This window comes from Agelaius phoeniceus, chromosome 26 (assembly GCF_051311805.1).
Source record: "Agelaius phoeniceus isolate bAgePho1 chromosome 26, bAgePho1.hap1, whole genome shotgun sequence".
NCBI classification, from domain to species: domain Eukaryota; kingdom Metazoa; phylum Chordata; class Aves; order Passeriformes; family Icteridae; genus Agelaius; species Agelaius phoeniceus.
The window spans coordinates 94,652-115,108 of record NC_135290.1 but is presented as its reverse complement, the minus strand read 5'-3'; the positions used below and the strand labels follow the sequence as shown (position 1 = coordinate 115,108).

The window sequence follows — 20,457 nt, the reverse complement described above, 5'->3', positions numbered from 1 at the left end:
AAATTTTACCGGAGCGTGCGGGCGGCGCCGCCATGATTGTACCGGGAGGGGGGGACGGGGACACGGGGACAAACTGGGGGGGACTGGGACAAACTGGGAGGGATGGGGACGAACCGGGGGGGACGGGGACAGGCGGGGGGACCGGGATAAACGGGGGGGACGGCAATAAACGGGGGGGACGAGCAGAAAGCGGGGGGGACAGATAGAAAGGGGGGGGGGGGACCTGCGTGGCGCGGAGCCACATCCGCCAACCCCCGCTGTCCCCGCGCTGTCCCCGCGCTGTCCCCCGGTCCCTTCATCAGCGCCTCGCCCCGCCCGCTCTTGTGGCTTCTCGCTGTCCCCGCCGTCTCCCCCGGCGGTCCCCCCGGGAGAGGCGGGGAGGGGGCAGCACGGAGGAGGAGGAGGAGGAGGAGGAGGAGGAGGAGGAGGAGCGCGCAGAGGGAGGCGGGGGGGCAGGAAACCCTCCTGGAAGTATGAAGGAGATGGTGGGAGGCTGCTGTGTGTGTTCCGACGAGCGCGGCTGGGCGGAGAACCCGCTCGTCTACTGCGACGGCCACGGCTGCAATGTGGCCGTGCACCAAGGTGAGCCCGGCACGGCCCCCCCGAGCCCCTCCCCGAGCCCCCCGAAACCCCCCGGGGACGGGGCGGGGTGAGGATGGGGGCGGCGGCGGCGGCGGGGGGGGCGCGCTTTGTTTTAGCGCTATTGTTCCAAATAACGGTGTCGCCGCCGAGGTGGCGCGGCCGCGGAGGGGGGGACACGGCGGGGACACGGCGGGGTCGAGTTGGGGCAGCCGCGGAGCCCCCCGGGGGTGGCGAGCGGGGCGATTTCTCCGGTGCCCCCCCGGTTTAGCGGGGAGGGGAAGGGAGGGAGGAGGCGCTGCCGCCCCCGGCCCGGCCCGGGGGTGTCGGGGGGGCCGCGGGGAAGCTCCGGAGGGGGCGCGGGGCCCGGAGCTGCCTCCTGCGAGGGTAGGGAGGGAGGAAGGCAGCCCTCCTCCTCCTCCTCCTCCGCCTCCTCCTCCTCCGCCTCCTCCGCCCGCTGCTCCCGGTGACACGGGCGATTTGCATTTTAAATGACTCCGAGCCCGCCCCCAGCTCACGGTAGCGGGCCCGGAAAGTTTGTCCTCGGCTCGGTGAACAAAACAAATCCGGATTAAAATCGGTATTCGAGGCAGCGGAGGAGTGGCGATCCCTGCTCGGTTTGGTTGGAATGCGCCCAGGATTCCGGGCTGCCGGGGCCGCACTGTTTTCCCGCTGATGTTATCCCGTTACTGTCCCGGTTGTTGTTTCAGCCTGTCAGTTTCCCAGTTGTTGTTTTATCCCATCAATTTCCCGGTTGTTGTTTGCCCATCCCTGTCCCGGTTGTTGTTTTTATCCCATTCCTGTCCCGGTGCATCTCCAGCTCCTCCTGCTCGCTCTCGTCCGTTCCCTGTGCTTGCTTCTGGTTCTGGCTCTGTCTGTGGGTCCAGCCCTGTCTGTGATCCTGTGTCCAGCACAGCTCCAGAGGGTCAGGAACAGTTTTTAAGGGTCAGGAACAGTTTGAGAGAGGCAAGAGCTATTCCAGAGTCTCAGGAAGAGTTTTGGATTTTCCAAACCAGATCCAGAGGGGCAGGAACAGGTTCAGATTTTCAATAACAGTTCCAGAGCATCAGGAACAGTTTTGGATTCTCAGGAAGAGTTTTAGAAGCACAGAAGAAGTTCCAGAGGGTCAGGAACAATTTTTATGGGTCAGGAGCAGTTTCAGATTTTCAAGAACTGTTCTAGAGCATCAGGAAGAGGTTGGGATTTTCAAAACCAGATCAAGAGGGTCAAGAAGAGTTTTGGATTTTCAAGAAGAGTTCCAGAGGCACAGGAGGAATTTCAGGGGGTCAGGAACAGTTTTTAGGGATCAGGAGCAGTTCCAGAGGGTTGGGTTGAGTTCCAAATATTCAATAACAGCTTTTAAAGGTCAGGAACAGTATCAGATTTTCAAAAACAGTTTCAGAACATCAGGAAGAGTTTCAGATTTTCAGGAAAAGTTTCAGATTTTCAAGAAGAGTTTCAGAAGTGCAGGAGCAGCTCCAGAGGGTCAGGAAAAGTCTCCGAGCCTGGCCTGAGCCTCGGTCTGTGCCTGTGGGAAGCTCAAGGAGTTTATTTGGGGTTTTTGGGGGCCCTGCAGGATGTGGTGATTCCCCTTTTGGAGCTCGGCCCAGCCCCTGTGGCTTTGGGGAGGTTTTTACTCCCCAAATAACTCAAACCCCAAAAAGGAACCCTGGAGGCTCATCCTGCATGGGCAAAAAAAAAAAAAAAAAAAAAAAAGGAAATAAACAGGGAAAGCAGGGAGAAAAATTGGGAGAAATAAAGGAAAATCCCAGGGAAAACAGGGAAAAAAAGCAGGAAGTAAACAGGGAAACACAGAGAAAAACAGGGAAGAAAACAGGAAATAAACAGGGAGAAAATAGAGGAGGAAATGGAAAAAACAGGGGAAAATGGGGAAAAACAGGGAAAAATGGGGAAAAACAGGGGGAAAGCAGGGGAAAATGGGGTAAACCAGGGTAAAAAAGTGGGAAGTAAACAGGCAGAGTGAAATTCCCGGGAAGCCCCGGGTCCATCTTTAGCCCGGGCTGAGCGCCAAGAACGAGCTCAGCTGGAGCCAGTGGGGGCTGCCAGGGGAAAACAGGGAAAAACAAGGAAAAAATGCAGAATATGAGCTGAAAATAGAAATTATTAATGGCCTTAACTCCTTTATAGAGCTCTTGTTTCCCATCAGATAGTTCTGTGAATATCCTGAATTTTTAATGAAAAATTGTGTCCCAAAGAGGAGAAAACCCCCAAAACAAGGGGGAAAAAGTAAAAAATTAGCAGAAAATACAATTTATAAATGCTCTTAACCCTTTTTGGAGGCCTCCATTTACCACTCATGGTTTCCTCCATATTTTACATTTTTATTTTATTTTATTTAGTTTAGTTTACTTTTTTTTCCATGATTTCTTGGTGCTGATCCTGTTTTTCTCCCTGATTTTCCTCCTGTTTCTTTCCAGCCTGCTCCAAACATTTTTAAACCCCTGAGAAATCAGAAATAAATGGATTTCAAAGGGTTTTATTTGGGGTTTTTTTGCCTTTTTCCCCAGCTTGTTATGGAATTGTCCAGGTTCCCACTGGCCCCTGGTTCTGCCGGAAATGTGAATCCCAGGAAAGAGCCGCCCGGGTGGTGAGTAGGGAAAAATCATGGATGGAGCTCTCCAAGATTTTTGGGGTTTTCCAAGATTTTTGGGTTTGGGGCCTTTTTAAAAATTCAAAAACCCCCAAAAAGAAATCACGGGGGAGATTTTCCTACACCAGATTTTGGGGCACCCCAAAAACAACCCCACACCCTCTCAGTCGGGATTTGGGGTGAACCAAACCCAACCACGACCAAAACTTCTCCTGAAAACTGGAGGAAAAACCCTCACGAGAGGCGGAAGTAAGGAGCAGAGAGAGATAAAAACTCAATTTCTTTTTTACTCTGAGTCGCCGCTTTCGGTTTTACTCCTCAACCACAGCCCCTAAAACCAGCCCTAAAAAAGCCCCAAAAGCAAAACTTTGCCCCAGGCATTTAAATACATTTTTAGGGCTTTTTTGAGGCATTTTTTCCCCAAAACCTCCTCAGTCCTCATTCCCACAGCCCTGTTCTGGCAGCAGCTCCTTTTTGGGGCAGAAATGGGGATTTTCTGGTCCTAAACCTGGAATTAAATGGATGAAATTTGAATTTTATTGATTAATTTTTATTAAATTTGAATTTTATTGATTTTGGATTGAAATTCAAATTTTCTTGATTAAGTTTCAATTTTATCCATGAAATTTGAATTTTATTGATGAAATTTCAATGTCATCAATTAAACTTAATTAAAGCTGACGGAATCTGAATTTTATAGCTGAAATCTGACAAATTTTATTTATTAAATTTTAATTTTATCAATTACAGCTGATGAAATTTGAATTTTATCAATGAAATTGGGTGAATTTTAGTGTTTTTTCTCCCTTCCAGAGGTGCGAGCTGTGTCCCCACAAGGATGGAGCCCTGAAGCGCACGGACAATGGGGGTGAGCCATGGAATTCCCACCTGGAAAATCCCAAAATCCACCCTCCTCCTTTTGCCTGCAAAACCACATGGGGTTTTTGGGGACAGAAGATTTTTTTGGCATGGAAATTTTTTTTTTTTCGGGGGGGTTTCCCGGACTGAATTCCCATTTTCCCTTCCTTTTCCAGGCTGGGCGCACGTGGTGTGTGCCCTGTACATCCCCGAGGTGCAGTTTGCCAACGTGCTCACCATGGAGCCCATCGTGCTCCAGTACGTCCCCCACGACCGCTTCAACAAGGTAAAATCCGGGATTTCGGGATTTCGGGGTCATCCCATCTCCCCATGGCTCCTTCCCGGATTATCCCGACCCCACAGCTGCTCGGATTCTGTTAAAAACCAAGGAAATCCCTGGATTTGCCAAGAAATTTTTGGTCTTCCCCATCTATCTTCCCCAATTTGAGGAATTTCTTTGTGGAACGATGAGAAGCAGTTGGATCCATGGAATTCTCTGTCGGATCCTCCATATTTTTGGGGAGAAAACGGGAATTTCAGGAATTTATTGGTGGGACGACTTGAGCCAACTGAATCTATGGAATTCTGTGTTGGATCCTCCATATTTGGATGGGTTTTGGGGGAGAAAATGGGAATTTGAGGAATTTCATGGTGGAACAACTGGAACCAAAGGAATCCATGGAATTCCATGTTGGTTCCAATGGGACAGTTGGGATTTTGGGGAAAAAGGAGAAGTTTTGTGTGTCCCACCGGGGAGTATCCTGGAATTTTCATAGAAATCCCTCAAAATTTCCTCGATTCCCCAGAAATTCCTTCACAGGGGTGGAAGGTGGGAAAGGCTGGAACTCACCAAGCTCCAAAACCCCTCCTGACCCAACACATCCCATGAGGTTTGGGAATCCCTGGAGGCTTTTCCTCTTGGAAAATGTGGGTTTTTTTCCCTGTTTTTTCCCCCCTTCCCAGACCTGCTACATCTGCGAGGAGCAAGGGCGGGAGAGCAAGGCGGCCTCGGGGGCCTGCATGGCCTGCAACCGGCACGGCTGCCGCCAGGCCTTCCACGTCACCTGGTGAGATTCCCGGGAATTCGCCTCTGGAACGTGCCCCCAGCTGCTCCCTCCCTGCCCTGGCTCTGGGGCTCAGTCCCTCAGGGCTCTGGGGTTTGGCCTTGATCCCCCCCATGGGGTTATTTAGGACCGGAATTGCCCCTTCCTCCTCCTCACCCAGGAGGTTTTTCCAGGTTTTTCCGGGAAGTTCCCAAAGTTCGGGAATTCCGTTGGAACCTGTGGAATCTGATGGATTTTCCTGGGGTTTTTTTTTTGTTTGTTTTCCTGCTGATTTTTCATTTTTCTCCTCCATTTTCCTGCTGATTTTCTCGGGTTTCCCCTGTTTTCCTACCAATGTTGCCATTTTTTCCCTGCTTTCCTGCTGATTTTCCTGGATTTTCCCTGTTTTTCCTGGGATCAGTGCACAGATGGCTGGGCTCCTGTGCGAGGAGGAGGTGCTGGAGGTCGACAATGTCAAATACTGCGGCTACTGCAAATACCACTTCAACAAAATGGTGAGATCCAGGAATTCCAGGGATTCTGGGACTTCCCAATTATTTAGAGAACTTTTATTTATTCAGGGAATTTCATTTCTTTCGGGAATTTCATTTATTGAGGGCATTTTTAATTTATTTAGAGAATTTTTAATTTATTTTGGAAATTTTCGTGTATTTCAGGAATTTTTATTTCATTTGGTGGGTTTGGTTTATTTAGGGAATTTGATTTATTTAGGGAGCTTTCATTTATTTAGGAAATTTTAATTTATTTTTCTTGCCCTTTTCTCTCTTCTCCTTTTTCCATCTTTTTTCATCCTTTTCCATCTTCTTCCCCCTTTCCCTCTTTTCTTTCCCCTTTTCCCCTCTTTTTTCCCTTTTTCCTCTTTTTTCCCATTTTTCCGTCTTTTCTTTCCCCTCTTTCTTCCCTTTTTCCTCATTTTCCTCCTTTTCCCTCTGTTTTTTTCCCTTTTCCCCTCTTTCCTTTCCCCTTTTCCCTCTGTTTTTTTTTTCCTGTTTTCCCCCCTTTTTCCCCATTTCCCTCCTGTTTTCCCCCAGAAGACCTCGCGCCATTCCGGGAGCAGCTCCTTCCTCCCGGGCAGGAGGAGCCGCTCGGCGTCCCCGGCCCAGGAGAAGCACCTGTCCCACCACGAGAGGCCAAAAAAGGTGAGAAAATCCCCAAAACTCACAGAATCCCCCGAATTCCCCAAATTCACAGGATTTGTTTATGGGATCAGGTGCTGGAAAACAATGGGATTCCTTTATGGGATCTGCCACTGCAAAACAATGGGAATATGGATTTATTTGGACTTCCTTGTGGGATCTGCCACTGGAGTACTGTGGGAATTTATCTGGATTTTTTTAATGGGATCTGTGCTGGAAAACAATGGGAATAGGGATTTGTTTATGGGATCTGTTCCTGGAAAACTGCTGGAATGGGGATTTATTAAAATTTCTTTATGGGATCTGGTGCTGCCCTTCCCAGTGTTGGGAATTCCAGCATTCCAGAGGTTCCTGTTTTTTTTTCCAGAGCCGCAAGGACAAGGAGAGGCCGAAGCAGAAGCACAAAAAGCGGCCGGAGTCCCCCAGCAGCCTCCCCCCAGCACCTGTGGCCGTGGCTGCCGAGAAGGTACTGGGGAAAATCCACCAGAAAACTGGGAAAAGGGCAGGAAAATCCACCCAGAAAACAGGGGAAAGGGCAGGAAAATTCACCCAGAAAGTCCAGCCAAAAAACTGGGAAAAGGAGCAAGAAAATCCACCCAAATCCAGCCAAAAAAACAGGGGAAAGGAACTGGAAAATCCATATAGGAAAATAGGGAAGGCCAGGAAAATGCACCCAAAAACCCAGGGAAAAGGGGCAGGAAAGTCCACCTAGAAAACTGGGAAAAGGGCAGGAAAATCCACCCAGAAAACTGGGAAAAGGGCATTCTCACCAGGCCATTCACACCCGAGGCCCCTCTCCCCTTCCCTTCCCGAGGAAAAATCAGGACGATTTCTCCTGCTGAGCCCATAAATCCAGGAGGGTTTAACTCCCACATCTGGGGCTGGCAGGAGAAAATCCCAGTTCTCTCTCCCCGGAATTCCCCCGTTCCCATCCCTTCAAATTCCGGGTACATCTGGCGCCTGCAGCTGTCGAGGGATTAAATCCAGGGATGGACTTGGATCCCAGGATTTATCCCAAAGAGGGCTCGGTCAGGGTCAGGGATGTCAGGAAGGTCCCACATTTTGGGCCATCCCATAATTACAGGAATATTTTTAATTTTGGTTGTAATGTTACCTAAAACAGGTGAATTTGGAGCCCTTGGCTCTGGATTTGAAGGGAATTGGGATTTGAGGGATCTGGGTTTGGGTTCATCCCTCTTTCCCCCTGGCTGAATTCCCATAATTCTCCCTCTCTTCCCAAAATTCTGGATTTCCTGGCATCTGCCCACGTTCTTCACCCTCCTGTCTCCCCTGGCTCCTGCAGCTCAGCTGGAATTTGGGAACATCTGGTGTTGCTCCAACCCCTGGGAATATTCCCAGCCGGAGCTTTGGGATGGCTGCAGGGATCCCAGGGAATCTCCTGTCCCATCCCGAGGATGAGGAAATTCATAGGAAATTTCCCCAGGGAAATTCTAGTCCCATCCCAAGGATGAGGAAATTCCCTCAGGGAATCTCTGATCCCACCCCATTCCCAAGGAAATCCCCCAGGTGGGATGGGAGTGGTGCAAGCAGCACACCTGAGGCAGGAATCTGAAATCCTGGATGGAACTGGGAGATTTCCAAAATCCAGAGGTTTTTGGAGCTGGAGACTCCGCTCCCTTCCCCCTTTAATCCCCTGCGGTTCCCTGGGATGAGCCCAATCCCTGGGGTGGAATTCCCAGTGCCACCGAGCAGCAGGAGATGTCCCAAAGTCCCTCTTGTGCCAGGAGTGACCCGAGCTGAGCAGCCCTGGGTGGGCAGAGAGGGCAATTCCCACTGCAGAGGGAGGAAATTGTGAAAATTGGGAAATTCAGGAAAAATGGGAAAATCAGGAAAATGGGGGAAAAAAGAGCCCCGGCTGCAGCCAGCTCTGGTCCCTGGGGTCACCCCAGTGTCTGTCCCCTCCCAGGCCTCCAGTGGCCACCACGAGGCCACCAAGGAGAGCTCAGAGGTGGCCAGGGCAGAGGCCAAGGGCAGGAAATCCTCGAGCCACGGCAGCAGCCACAAGGGGAAGAAGACGGGAAGTGGGAAAAGCTCCGGAGGCTTCGGATCTGCCCCAGCCGGGGGAACCTTCCAGACGGCCGGTGAGGGGCAGGAGGAGGAGGAGAGGGAGGGAGAGGGAGGAAGGAGGAAGGAGGGGGATGGAGGAGGAGGAAGAGGAGAAGGAGGAGGGAGAGGAAGGAGAAGAAAGGAGAGAGAGGGGAGGGAGGAAGAGGGGAGGGATGAAGGACAAAGGGAGAAGGATGGAGGAGGAAAAGGAGAGGGATGAAGGAGGAGGAAGAGGAGAGTGATGAAGTAGAGGAGACACGGGATGAAGGAGAAAAGCAGAGGGATGAGGGAGGAGGAGGAGGAGGAGGAGAGCGATGAAGCACCAGGACCCCTCCCCTGCCCCTCGGGCTGACCCCCACGTGTCCCCAGGCTCCTCCTGCGGCCTGCCTGGCTCCCAGGACTTCGCGCCCTTCCCCAAGCTGGAGCAGGAGGACGAGAAGTTCCGCAAGGCCACCAGCTCCAGCTCCTCCTCGCACTGCTCACCGCTCTCCGAGGGCCCCAAGGCTGACGTCTTTGAGCAGAAGGTCATCTTCTCCGGCTTTGGCTCCATCATGCGCTTCTCCACCTCGGCTGTGGGCCAGCCGCGAGCCCGCGACGCCTCCCCCGTGGACTACAAAGCCTCCAGCACCCTTGGTGGCCCCGCGGGTGGCACGGGTGGCACGGCTGGTGCCACCGGGAGCGGCCACAAGCGGATGCCGTCGCTGGGCGCCGAGGAGGGAGAGGTGCTCAAGGAGAAGAAGCACAAGGGCAGCAAGAAGAACAAGCACGGCCCCGGCAGGCCCAAGGCGGGCAAAGGCAAAGAGGTTTTGGGGGCCCAGCTGGCTGGGTCCACCTCCACCTCCTCCTCTCCCTTCTCCGGGGGATCCCTTGTCAGCTCCAGCGTCGGGAATTCTTCCCGGAGCTTCAGCCACCCCGGGAGTCTGCCCAGCCTCAGCATGGAGTCGCCGCTGCTGGGCTCAGGTGGGTCCCCCCTTGAGGGATTCAGGTGTGCTCAGATCCCTTTTCCAGCCTCTTCCAGAATTTTCCAGCACATTTAGCCATGTCCAGACCTGGCTGCACAGGGTTCTGTCTCCTGAATCCCTAAAAATCCACATCCCCTTCCTTCACCCTGGAATCTCCCCTGGATCAACTTCCCAAAAGTTGAGGAATCTCCTCTCCCTTGGTAGAGGTGGGATAAATTGGAATCTCTTCTCCCTTGGGAGAGGCCATATCAAAAGGAATCTCTTCTTGGGAGAGGCTGGATCAGAAGGAATTTCTCCCTGGGAAGAGATGGGATCAGAAGGAATCTCCTCTCCCTCGGGAGAAGCAGGATCAGGCAGGATCTCTCCCTGGGGATTAGCGGGATAAATTGGAATCTCTGTCCCGCAGGGATCTACACGAGCAACAAGGACCCGATCCCGCTGGGCGCGGCGCTGCGGGCGGTGTGCAGCACGCCGCTGCCCTCGGGGCTGCTCCCGCACCAGGGCGGCGCCGCCCTGCCCCAGCTCAGCCGCTCGCCCTTCGCCAGCTCCCTCCCCGCCTCCTCCTCCTCCGCCGGATCCACCACGCAGGTGAGGCCCGGGACGGGCCGGGGCTCGGGACTGGGGCACGCGGGAATGGGGACAGTCGGGACAGGGAATAATTGGGAATGGGGACAGTCGGGAATGGGGACAGTCGGGACAGGGAATAATTGGGAATGGAGACAGTCGGGAATGGGGACAGTCGGGACAGGGAACAGTCAGGATTGGGGACAGTCGGGATTGGGAACACTCAGGAATGGGAATAATTGGGACAGGGAACACTTGGGAATGGGGACAATTGGAATACTCAGGATTGGGAACACTTCCACTGGGAAGAGCAATTGGATCCACACCATTCCCAGGGCTCCTGGCTCCCAGCCAGCTCTGGGAATGTGCCAAGCCTGTCGCCAGACTTCCAGGAGATATTTTTAACGTGGGAGCTGGGAAGAGCTGCAATAACGAGGATATTTCCCTGCTTTCCGGGCAGGTGTTTTCCCTGGCGGGTTCCACCTTCAGCCTCCCTTCCTCGCACATTTTCGGGAGCCCTCTGACGTCCGGGCTGTCCCTGAACCCCCTCCTGAGCCAGCCGGAGAGCAGCCGGGCAGGTACGTGAGCTCCCAGGTATGTCCGGGTTGGCATTCCTCCCACCAGGACAGGACAGGACAGGTGGCCACCACTGCAGTCCCGGCTTTTCCAGCTGCTGTCCCTCGGGGTGACAGCCAGGGCTGCCACGGGGGGACAGGGATGGTGTCTTTGCCAGCAGCACCTCGGGAGTGTCCCTGGAGAATGGGTGTCCCTGGATGATAACAGCTGTCCCAGGATAATTGGATGCCCCTGGATAATGAGTGGCCCTGGATAATGATGGGTGGCCCTGGATAATGAGTGTCCCTAGATGATGATGCGTGTCCCAGGATAACTGGGTGGCCCAGGAGAATGGATATCCCTGGATAATTGGGTGTTCCAGGAGAATGAAGATCCCTGGATAACGACTGACCCTGGAAAATGAATGTCCCGGGAGAATTGGGTGTTCCTGGGGAATGGGTGCCCGTGGTTTGGGTTGGAAGGGACTTAAAGATGGGCAGGGACACCTCCCATTACCCCAGGGTGCTCCAAGCTGTCCTGGGACACTTCCAGGGATGGATCAGCCACAGTTTCTCTGGGAATTCCATCCCAGCCCCTCCCCACCCTCACCGGGAGGAATTCCTTCACAAAACCCCATCTATCCCTGCCCTATCCCAGTTTAAACCCATTCCCTATGTCTTGTCCATCCCTCCCTTGTCCCAAACCCCTCTCCAGCTCTCCTGGAGCCAATTCCAGCACTGGAAGCTGCTCCAGGATCTTGCACTGGGAGATTCCAGCCACATCCAGGCATTATGGATATAACATGGGTTATTCCTGCCTGGAAGAGTGTCCCAGTAGGACATTCCCAAGGGGATGAGGGAGCCAGGATCCCCTGGCCCTGTCTGGAGGAGCTGCCCAGCCCCAGCTGGGTTTGCTCATTCCGAGCAGCAGCAGGAAATCCCTGTTCTGGGCATCCCGCTGGGAATCCTGGCATTCCCTGCAGGAGATTCCCGGGATTCCTGCACATGGGAATGTGTGGGGAAGGAGAGGAGGGGCAGGGAGACAGCTGAGGCTGGAGCCACCACATCTGACAGGGCCCAGGGCAAAGGGAGTGAGCGTTCCAGGGATGGGAAGATAAATATGGGATTTATCCTGGATTACCCTTGGAATGGCAGATATCCTGCACATGTGCACAGCAGCCCCATCCCAGATTTCCTGGGGCACAGGGATGGCCCTGGAGGAAGGTTCTGGATGCCAAAGCTGAGCTGGGCACTGCTGAGGGCACAGCTCAGATCCTGGGGGCAGTTTTGGGATCCTCCCAAAAAGGACATGGAGGGACTGGAGCGTGGCCAGGGAAGGGTTTGGAGTGCCAGGAGTGGCTGAGTGAGCTGGGAATGTTTATCCTGGAGAAAAGAAGGATCAGGAGAGACCTGCTGGATCTCCACAAGTCCCTGAGAGGAGGAGACAGCCAGGGGGGTTGGGCTCTGCTCCCAGGGAATGGGGACAGGAGGAGAGGGAATGGCCTCAGGCTGGGCCAGGGGAGGTTTGGGTTGGATATTGGGGAAATTTCCTCATGGAAAGGGGGGTCAGGCACAAGTCCCCATCCCTGGAAGTGTTCCAAACCGCATGGATGTGGCACTTGGGCACAGGCTGAGTGGGGATAGGGCTGGGCTGGGTTAATGATTGCCCTCCTGACCTTGGAGGGCTTTTCCAACCCGAACCATTCCATGATTCCCTTGAAGCTCCTCAGGGAGCACCTGGAAATCGACAGGAACCCGGGCCGGCTCTGGGGGAAGGATCCTCAATCCCGGCTGACCTTAAAGCTCTGCTCCAACCTGATTCTGTCACTCCCTGGAGAGTGACAGCCGATCCCCCGGGATTACCGGATCCAGCCGGGGCCGGGGGGCCGGGGACAGGGTCTGGCACGGGATTTGTCCCTCCCTCCCTGCGGCCCCATCCCCCGGCGGCTTCGGCAAAACCGGCTCCAGGCTTTGCAAAGCTCCGCCTGCCCGGGCGCCGAGCGGGGCCGAGGTGACCTTGCCGGGGCGACCGCCCCGGCCGTGCCGAGGTGCCAGGCGGTGCCAGCGGCTCCTCCCCGGGGGAGGCGCCGGCGGGGCCGCCTTGCGCAGCGCGGGGCCGGCGCTGCTCGGTGCGGCGCTGCCCGGGGCTGCTCGGTGAGGCTTGGTACCGGGGCTGCTCGGTGCGGTTCGGTGCGGTTCGGTGCGGTTCGGTACTTCCCGGGACTGCTGGGTTCTGGTGCCGCTCGGTACCGCCCGGTGCCCCCCAGCGGGCACTGACCGGGCACACACCGGGCACACACCGAGCATTCACCGGGCACCGGGCGCCGCTGACCCCGGGCCCTCTGTCCCTGTCCCCGCGCAGAGCCCGACCTGGAAGATTGCGGCTTCGGCTGCCGAGGGACGTCCCCGCAGGAGAGCCTGTCCTCCATGTGAGTGTCCCTGGGGACAGCGGGGACAGGGCACAGCCTGGGGGGGACTGAAACAGCTCCTGCCGCGCTCCTTGGGGTGTGGGATCGGATGGGATGCGATGGGAGGGCCCGGGGGGCTGCTGCCACTCGGGGCCAGGCAGAGGAGCCATGGGAGCAGGGAATGGAACAGGAATGGAGCGGAAATGCAATAGGAATGGAGCAGGGATGGAGCCGGGAGTGGAGCAGGGCCCCCCTGACGCCCCCGCCCCCCCCAGGTCCCCCATCAGCAGCCTGCCGACCCTCTTCGACCAGACCGTGTCGTGCAGCAGCAGCGGGCAGCTGGACAATGTCCCACAGGCCACCCCCAACATCGAGCAGCTCCTGGAGAAGCAGGGCAACGGCGAGGCCGGGGTGAACAGTGAGTGCGGCCGGGGGGCGGCGGGGCAGCTCCCGGGGCTCTCGGGGTGGGAGCCGCTGGGATTTTGGGATTGTGCCCGCGGGCAGCGGAGCTGGGCGGCGACAAAGCCCCAGTGTGTGCCGGGGAGAGGAGCGGGGGCAGCGCTGTGGGGCCGGTCCCTCCCGCTCTGGGGTTTGATTGTGAATCCTGTGATCCCCTTTCCTCTTTCCTCCCTTTACCCCCCGCCATTTTTTCCTGCCCCCCCTCGGTCTCCTGCAGTTGTGGAGATGCTGAAGGCGCTGCACTCGCTGCAGAAGGAGAACCAGCGGCTGCAGGAGCAGATCATGACGCTGACGGCCAAGAAGGAGAGGCTGCAGCTGCTCAATGTCCAGCTGTCCGTCCCCTTCCCCGTGGTCACCAGCAGCAACGGCCCAGGCAGCCAGGCCCAGTACATCCTGCCTGCCAATGGTGAGGGCACCGGGGCTGAGGGAACCGGAGCTGAGGGCATCCAGGGACGTGTCCCTGTGCCCCGGGGGTGGCTGAAGGGTCACAGCGGACAGGATCTGTCCCACGGCCACCTCAGGGTCCAGCCCTGACTCTGCTGCCTCGCCCCTCTCCCCTCGCAGTCTGCAGCGGTGACTCCCTGAGCATCAGCAAGAGCCCCCCGTGCAAGAACAGCTTCGGCATCGAGAACTCGCTGTCCACGTCCTCTGAGGTACAGCGGCCCCTGCGGCCACCGGCGGCCGGGCAGGGCCTCGGGCAGGGGCAGCGCAGCAGCCCCAGGGCTCGGTAGCCAGCTGGTAAATCCTGCTAGCCCCGGCTCAGAGATCAGGCTCTCCCTGCAGCGCCCAGGGCTGGGTAGAGTAGCTGAGAGCTGGAGCGCCAGGTGGGAGCGCCTGCAGGTGATGCTGGACATCCAGCAGGGCTGGAGCCGAGCTCTGGGACCTCTCTGAGTTCTGGGACCCTTCACACTTGAGCCACCGGAGCTCCCCCCTTCCCACCCCGAGCTGCCCCCAGGCAGCCGCCCCAGCCCGATGCTCTGTGTCCGTTTCTCCCCCAGGACCCTCACTCGGGCTGTCCCAGCAGGAGCAGCTCCTCCCTGTCCTTCCACAGCACCCCCCCGCCCCTGCCCATGCTGCAGCCCAGCCCCGCCTCGCTGCCCCTGCCCGGGGCGCAGCAGGTGAACGGCCTGGCCAGGGCGGCGGGCGGGGGGCTGGCCGGAGCCTCGGGGGGCAGCCACGGCCTCTCGGCGGTGCCCATGGTGGACGGCCTGCTGGGCAGCCTGGCCGGAGCCCAGCAGATGCCGCTCAACGGGATCCTGGGGAGCCTGAACGGAGCGCAGCCCGCCCCGCCTCCGAGCGCGGCCCCGGCCCTGCAGCTCTCCACCAGCCTGAGCAGGTGAGGATGGGCGGCGCTGCCCTCTGCAGCCCAGCTCAGCTCCGGGGAGTGAGGGAGGGAGCGGTTCTGGCCACGCTGACTGCTCTGGAGAGCTGTCCCCAAGCCTGGCTTGGGGGAGCCTGGCTTAGTGTGCCCAGTGTTCCCAGGTGATCCCAGGCATTGTGTCCACAGGGAGGGGACCAGCAGGAATTTTAGCAGCCACTAAATTGGACCCCTGGTCCTTCACAAGCTGTGGAATTATCCGTGTATCCCTGGTGAATTTACCTGCAGCGTGTTCCCGCAGAGAGCTGGAGAGCTCAGCCAAGGCGTTTCCCACCTCCTGCCAAATGTGCTTCTCACAAATACGTTCCTCCCTCACTCCTGCACCTGGGATGCTGCTGGGCATGGAAGGAAATCTTTTCAGCTGCTGTGTCTCTCTGTGTTCCCACAGCGTGGCCAGCCTGAGCCCCCTGACGGAGCAGCAGCGGCACGTCCTGCAGCAGCACGAGCAGCAGCTGCAGCAGCTGCAGCAGCTCCTGACTTCCCAGCCGCTTAACCCGGTAAGGGACAGAGGGGAGGGGAAGCTGCTGGTGCTGGGAAAAGCTCAGAGCAGAGAGGAAAATCTGAAATTAAAACCGGAGGTTCCCTCCTGTCCCCGAATCCTCTGAGCCTTTTGAGTCTGAAACCACTGTGGGCTGGGTGAGGGAATTCAGAGCTGGTTTTGGAATTTGGGATGAGGGAGCATCCCAAATCCCGAGGATCAAAGCTCCAGGCAGGGTGTGGCAGCTCCCAGGGAGGGGAGGTGGGATTTGGACTCTTTTTGTACCAAAGGAAAGAAGTTTAATTGAGTTTAGTCTGAGTTTGCCACATCCTGAGGGGGTGAGAAGGCGGGAGCTCCGGGAAGTCGGGAAGGGGGAATTGGGAGGAGCCGTTCCCTCCTGGAGTCATCCCAGGATGCAAATCCTGCTGGATCCCAGACTGGCCCCGGTGTCCTGGTGTCCCAGGTGTCCTGGGCCCACAGGAGAGGCAGAACGTGCCAAGGACCCTGCTGGGGGTTAGAGAGAGATAAAACCTGAGTTGTTTCAATCCTAGGCAGCTCAGCCGCATCTGGGCACGTCCACACAGAGAGCTGGAGGTGCCCAGGGGGCTCCGCAGCTGGCTCAGGGTTTTGGGGTCACCGAAAGGCCCCCAAAAGGTGGCTGCTCTGGGGTTCTTGGCTCCCTGCCTGCACCCCCTGTCCCAGGAATGGGGATGGAGGGGTGGCAACAGGCCCCTGAAGTGGCAAACAGGTCCTGAGGTGGTAAACAAGTCCCTGAGGTGGCAATCAGGTCCCTGAGGTGACAAACCCCAGCCCCTGGCCTTGCAGAGACCTCGGCGCTGTCCCCACCCTGCCTGGGGGGACACGGGAGTGCCACCAGCGCTGTCACCAGGGCTGGGCTGTGCCCGTTCCACCCAGGAGCCCAGCCCGCTGCTCTGGATGCATTTCTGGGTCAGACTATTTTTAAATCCCGGAAAAAGCCAATTTCCGAGGGCAGCTGATGTCACCGTGTCACCCGCGGGGACAGGACAATAGCAGCTCCGGCTGCCTCGAGGGTCGGTGGTTGCCATAGCAATTCCTTCGGTTTTCCCAGATTTCAGGGAGGTTTTCCTGGATTCCAGGGCGTACCTTGGGATGCAGGTGAGCCCTGAGCCTGCTTTGCTTCCCCCGGGGCCTGCTCACCTGGAATTCAGGAAGGAATTCAGAGCCAGTTTGGGATTTCAGGATGGTGAATTTCACAGATTTGAAATTGCTGCATTGATGGGTTGGAACTGTGGGGGATTTGTGCCAGAGTGCTCTGTCCCCACTCTATCCCCGCTCTGTCCCCGCTCTATCCCCACTCTGTCCCCACTCTGAGCTGTGTCCCGGCCATTCCCGCAGGAGCAGCAGGCACTGGTGTTCCAGATGATGCAGCAGATCCAGCAGAAGCGGGAGCTGCAGCGGCTGCAGATGTCGGGCTCGTCCCAGCTGTCCCTGCTGGCCGCCACCTCGGCCCCACTGCACCCCAGCCCCAGCGCGCTGCTGACCTCGGCCGCGCCCAGCGGGGGCTCCCTGCTGGCCTCCCTGTCCCCGCAGCAGCTGAACCCCGGCGGGGCCCTGCTGGCCCCCCAGGCCACCCCCCCGCTGGGCTCGGGGCCGGCCATGGCCCCCAACCCCTTCCTGAGCCTGCAGCCCGACGGCAGCACCCCAAAAGGAACGGTGGGTACGGGGCTGGCACGGGCCGGGGCTGGGGACAGGCTGGGACAGGGCGGGGACAGGGCGGGGACAGCGTGGGGATAGTCTGGGGACAGCCCCGGGGACAGCCTGGGAACAGCTGGGGAAAGATGCAATTCCTTCCTCCTCCAGTCCCTGACCCTCAACCCCTGTCCCTCAATCCCTGTCCCCCAATCCCTGTCCCCTTGCCCTGATCCCTGTCCCTGCAATTCCTTCCTCCCCCAGTCCCCGTCCCTCCAGCCCGTGTCCCCCCTGATCCAGCCGTGTCCCCGTTTGTCCCCACAGCCCCTGGGTGACAAGGGCGCTCCCCTGGCGCAGGACAAGGGCTAGGAGCCCCCCGGCCCCGAGCCCGCAGCCAATCCTCTCCCAGGGACCGCGGCTTCCCCGCGGCACCGGCGGAGCCTGGCGCTCCCAGGAGCGGCCCAGGAGGAGCCTCGGGAGCCACAGTGGCTGTCACCGCTCTGGTGCCACCAGGAGTGAAGGTGGGGTCACCTGTCCCCTGCTCCATGTGCCGGAGGGAGCTCCAGCGGAGCGTGGGGAGCCCCCGTGGCACCAGAGACCCCCCAAATCCTTGGGGAAGGACGTGGTGGCACCTGGAGGTGTCCAAGGACGTGACTCTCAATGTGGCACTGCTGGAGAAAGGACACGGTGGCACCTGGCAGTGTCCCAAGAGCCAGCACTGGATGTGGCACTGCTGGGCAAGGATGTGATGTCACCTGGAGGTGTCCAAGGATGTGACCCTGGATGTGGCACTGCCAGGGGAGGATGTGGTGGCTGTGCCCAGGTGGGGACATCCAGAAGAATTCCCAAGCTGAGGTTTCCCTGCTTTTCCCACTGGGCTTTGCTCCATCTGGAGGCTGATCCAGCCTGGAAGGACAGGTGGATGAGGATGGATGGAGGTGGGCAGGAGGTGGCACCACCTGGGAGGACGTTGTCACCTGTGCCAGCTGCCAGAGGGGCAGGGCTGTCCTTCCCTCCTGGAATTCCCAAAGGCCAACGTCTCAGCTGGGGCCACAGGCGGAATTGTCCAAGGTCAGGAGCTCCTGGACCTGGGAGAGGATTCCTGGACCAGAGTTTGGAGATGAAAATCTTTGCAGGGAGGAGAATCCTAAATGTGGTCCCTGCGTTTTCCCGCCCACCGCAAATCATTCCCACAAAACCACGTTCTTCCACTGGTCCTGGAAAGAGGGATCTCCAAGGAATGGGACAGTGACTTCAGTCCTGAGCCTGGGATGGCAGAACTTCCGTTGTTCTCCACCTTTTGACCTCGATTCCATCTCCAGGCTGGAATATCCACCGGGAATTGGCTTCCTCTGAACTGGGAAGGCAGGAAGGCAGGAAGGAAGGAAGGAAGGAAGGAAGGAAGGAAGGACAGTCAGAGCAGCTCTGGGAAGGGGAACACCAACACCAAACACACCAATGCCCCTCCTTCTCTCATCCGTGGGTAAATCCAGAGCTCCTGGGAATACTCCAGCTGACGGAAACTCCTTTGGGAGAGCCCCAAATCTCAAATTTTGGGACCGTTGTGCACGTTCAGCCCATCCCCACTGCCCTTCCTGCTTTGCACTATTCCCTATCAGCTATCAGCAGTGGGGCTGCGCTGATCGTGCTGGCAAAGCTCGGCCCAGGCGAAATCCTCCGCTGAATTTCCTTTTTTAAATGTTTATTTTATTTTATTTTGGTTTTTTTTTTTTCCCTAAGATTCACACTACAAGGGTTGTCTTAAAAACAAAACAAAACAAACAAACAAAAAACAGAGAAAAAAATAATACCAAACCCTTTCTGCTTCCAGCTTGGAGCTCTGAACTGGACAGAGCCGCTGGCTGCTCAGAAATAGAAATATATATTAAATATATAATGGGATTTATCTATCCAGAGGTTATAATGAGCTTAAGAAGCTGTTGGGGAGCCCCATCCTTTGGGATCCCCGTCCCCAAACCCGCTCCAGCACAATTCCCTTCTTGCACTTTGAAATTCCTTTGGATTTTTCTCTTTTCCCCCCCACCCCAAGCTGGGTCATTCCCCCTCCCTGGCCCCCCTGGAGGTGCCACCCAAAATCCTCCTGGCATGGGGACCCCCTGGCAAGGGGACACCCCTGGCACGGGGACCCCATGTCCCCCCCACCTCCCTCTGAAGAGCCTCGGGCTTGGCAGTGATGGTGAAAGCAAATTTAGTCCCAAACTGGGGCTAAAATGTGGAATTTTGGGGCTGTCTCTCAGGCTGTTATGGTGTGAGGTGGCTATGCCTGCCATCACGCAGATCCTCGGGATTTTGGAACAGCCAAATCTCAGCTTTGGGCCAGCAGGAGGATGGGCAGGGGGCTCTGCCGGCTGGGTGTGGCCAGGAGTTGGGGTTTATTTTATTTTATTTTATTTTATTTTATTTTTTGCTTTTTATCACAAATCCCAAATCCCCACATTGCTCTGGGATCCCAAATCCCTGCAGTGCTGCCTGTGGCCTCCAGCCCCATTTACAACCCCAAAGACCCCAAAGTTGTGCCCAAATGTCCCAATTCTTCCAAAATCCAACCCCGGGGGATCCAGAAGATGTGAGGAGCATGGAGGGAGGGCTGGGAAGGGAATTGATCCCCCAGGGCACCCAAAATCTGAGTTGGGATTGCCCCCAATTTGGGGTCCATGCCCAAATCCCCAGACAAGCCCAGGGCACCAAAGGGGTCAGCGAGAGGCACTTAGGGGTGAATCCAGAGGCTGGAAATGCTGGAATTGGCTCCTGCGGGAATGCTGGGGAGCCCAGGCTTTGGAAGAGGAAGGAAATCCGGGAATTTGGGGTTTTTTAGGCAGGATCACAACCAGGGGAACCTGATCCCTTTGGTTCTCCAGGAATTCCCAGAGCTGGATCCCTCCGGCTCCCCGGAATTCCGAGATTTGGGGATCAGAGACAGAAAGCACTTACACCTCTCCCTGTGACCAACCTTCCAAAGGCTCCCAAACCCCAGTAATTGTCACCTCCAGCCACCCCAAATGTCCCTTGGGCAGAGGAAGGAGGGGGAGCTGGGAAATTCCAGGTGAATCCCTGTGGAAAAAGAAAAACAAAAACGGGAGAGCAGGGGGAAGGGAAAGGACAAAAGGAAAAGCTAAAGATGGTCTGTGTTTCAGTTGCACTGGGGTACATTTCTTTACCCATTTTGATGCTCTCATTTAGGATCGTTGCATGTGTCCTTTTGTGTTTTTTCTTTATTTTATTCATTTTTAGGTTGTTTGTTTGTTTGTTTTTAATATTAAATGAAAGAGAAAAATGTGTATATTTTTGGCAATTTAAGGTAATGTAGCTAAGATATATTTTTTTCACGCTGCTTGACTGGTCTTTATTATAATAAATAATATTAATATTAATTGCGAGTTGGTTTTTAATAAGGATAAAGGGGGCAAATTTAAATTGGAATGGGAATTCCCTGCCTGGTGCTGGGAATGTGTGAAGGAATCCCAAGTCAGGGATAGTCCCCAGGTAGGAATGAGTGGGAAAAAGGGGAGTTTTCCCAAAAAAACCTCAATGATGGCCCCCATTAAATCCAAATCCTCTTGCTGTGCTGGTGAGCAGCTCCTGAATCCTCCTTTTTTCCAAGCATTTATTCCTTGGAAGCCCCAAATCCACAGGCTCATGCTGCCCCT

General features: G+C 56.4%; 1 protein-coding gene across 2 annotated transcripts; it reads left to right on the top strand.

Annotated features, from left to right (window-relative positions):
- The first annotated feature begins 422 nt into the window (after positions 1-422).
- On the top strand, positions 423-20,181 carry MLLT6 (MLLT6, PHD finger containing). 2 transcript variants are annotated; one of them, XM_077190809.1, is made up of 20 exons: positions 423-582; positions 3,108-3,187; positions 4,004-4,058; positions 4,225-4,334; positions 5,012-5,115; positions 5,513-5,606; positions 6,147-6,251; positions 6,616-6,714; positions 8,176-8,350; positions 8,685-9,275; positions 9,684-9,865; positions 10,302-10,419; positions 12,758-12,824; positions 13,079-13,221; positions 13,480-13,668; positions 13,827-13,915; positions 14,261-14,598; positions 15,029-15,137; positions 16,496-16,813; positions 17,114-20,181. In XM_077190809.1, exons 1-20 carry the CDS (start codon positions 474-476, stop codon positions 17,156-17,158), a joined length of 3,120 nt encoding a protein of 1,039 aa, XP_077046924.1. In that variant the 5' UTR covers positions 423-473; the 3' UTR covers positions 17,159-20,181. The 2 variants fall into 2 exon arrangements, with proteins under 2 accessions (XP_077046924.1, XP_054505757.2); XM_054649782.2 differs by having other exon boundaries at positions 6,144-6,251.
- The last annotated feature ends 276 nt before the right edge of the window (positions 20,182-20,457 follow it).

Coding starts and splice junctions, on each gene's coding strand:
- MLLT6 (XM_054649782.2), top strand. CDS start 474: ATGAAGGAGATGGTGGGAGGCTGCTGTGTGTGTTCCGACGAGCGCGGC. Junction 3,188..4,003: donor AGGAAAGAGCCGCCCGGGTG/GTGAGTAGGGAA, acceptor TCTCCCTTCCAG/AGGTGCGAGCTGTGTCCCCA. Junction 14,599..15,028: donor CTCTCCACCAGCCTGAGCAG/GTGAGGATGGGC, acceptor GTGTTCCCACAG/CGTGGCCAGCCTGAGCCCCC.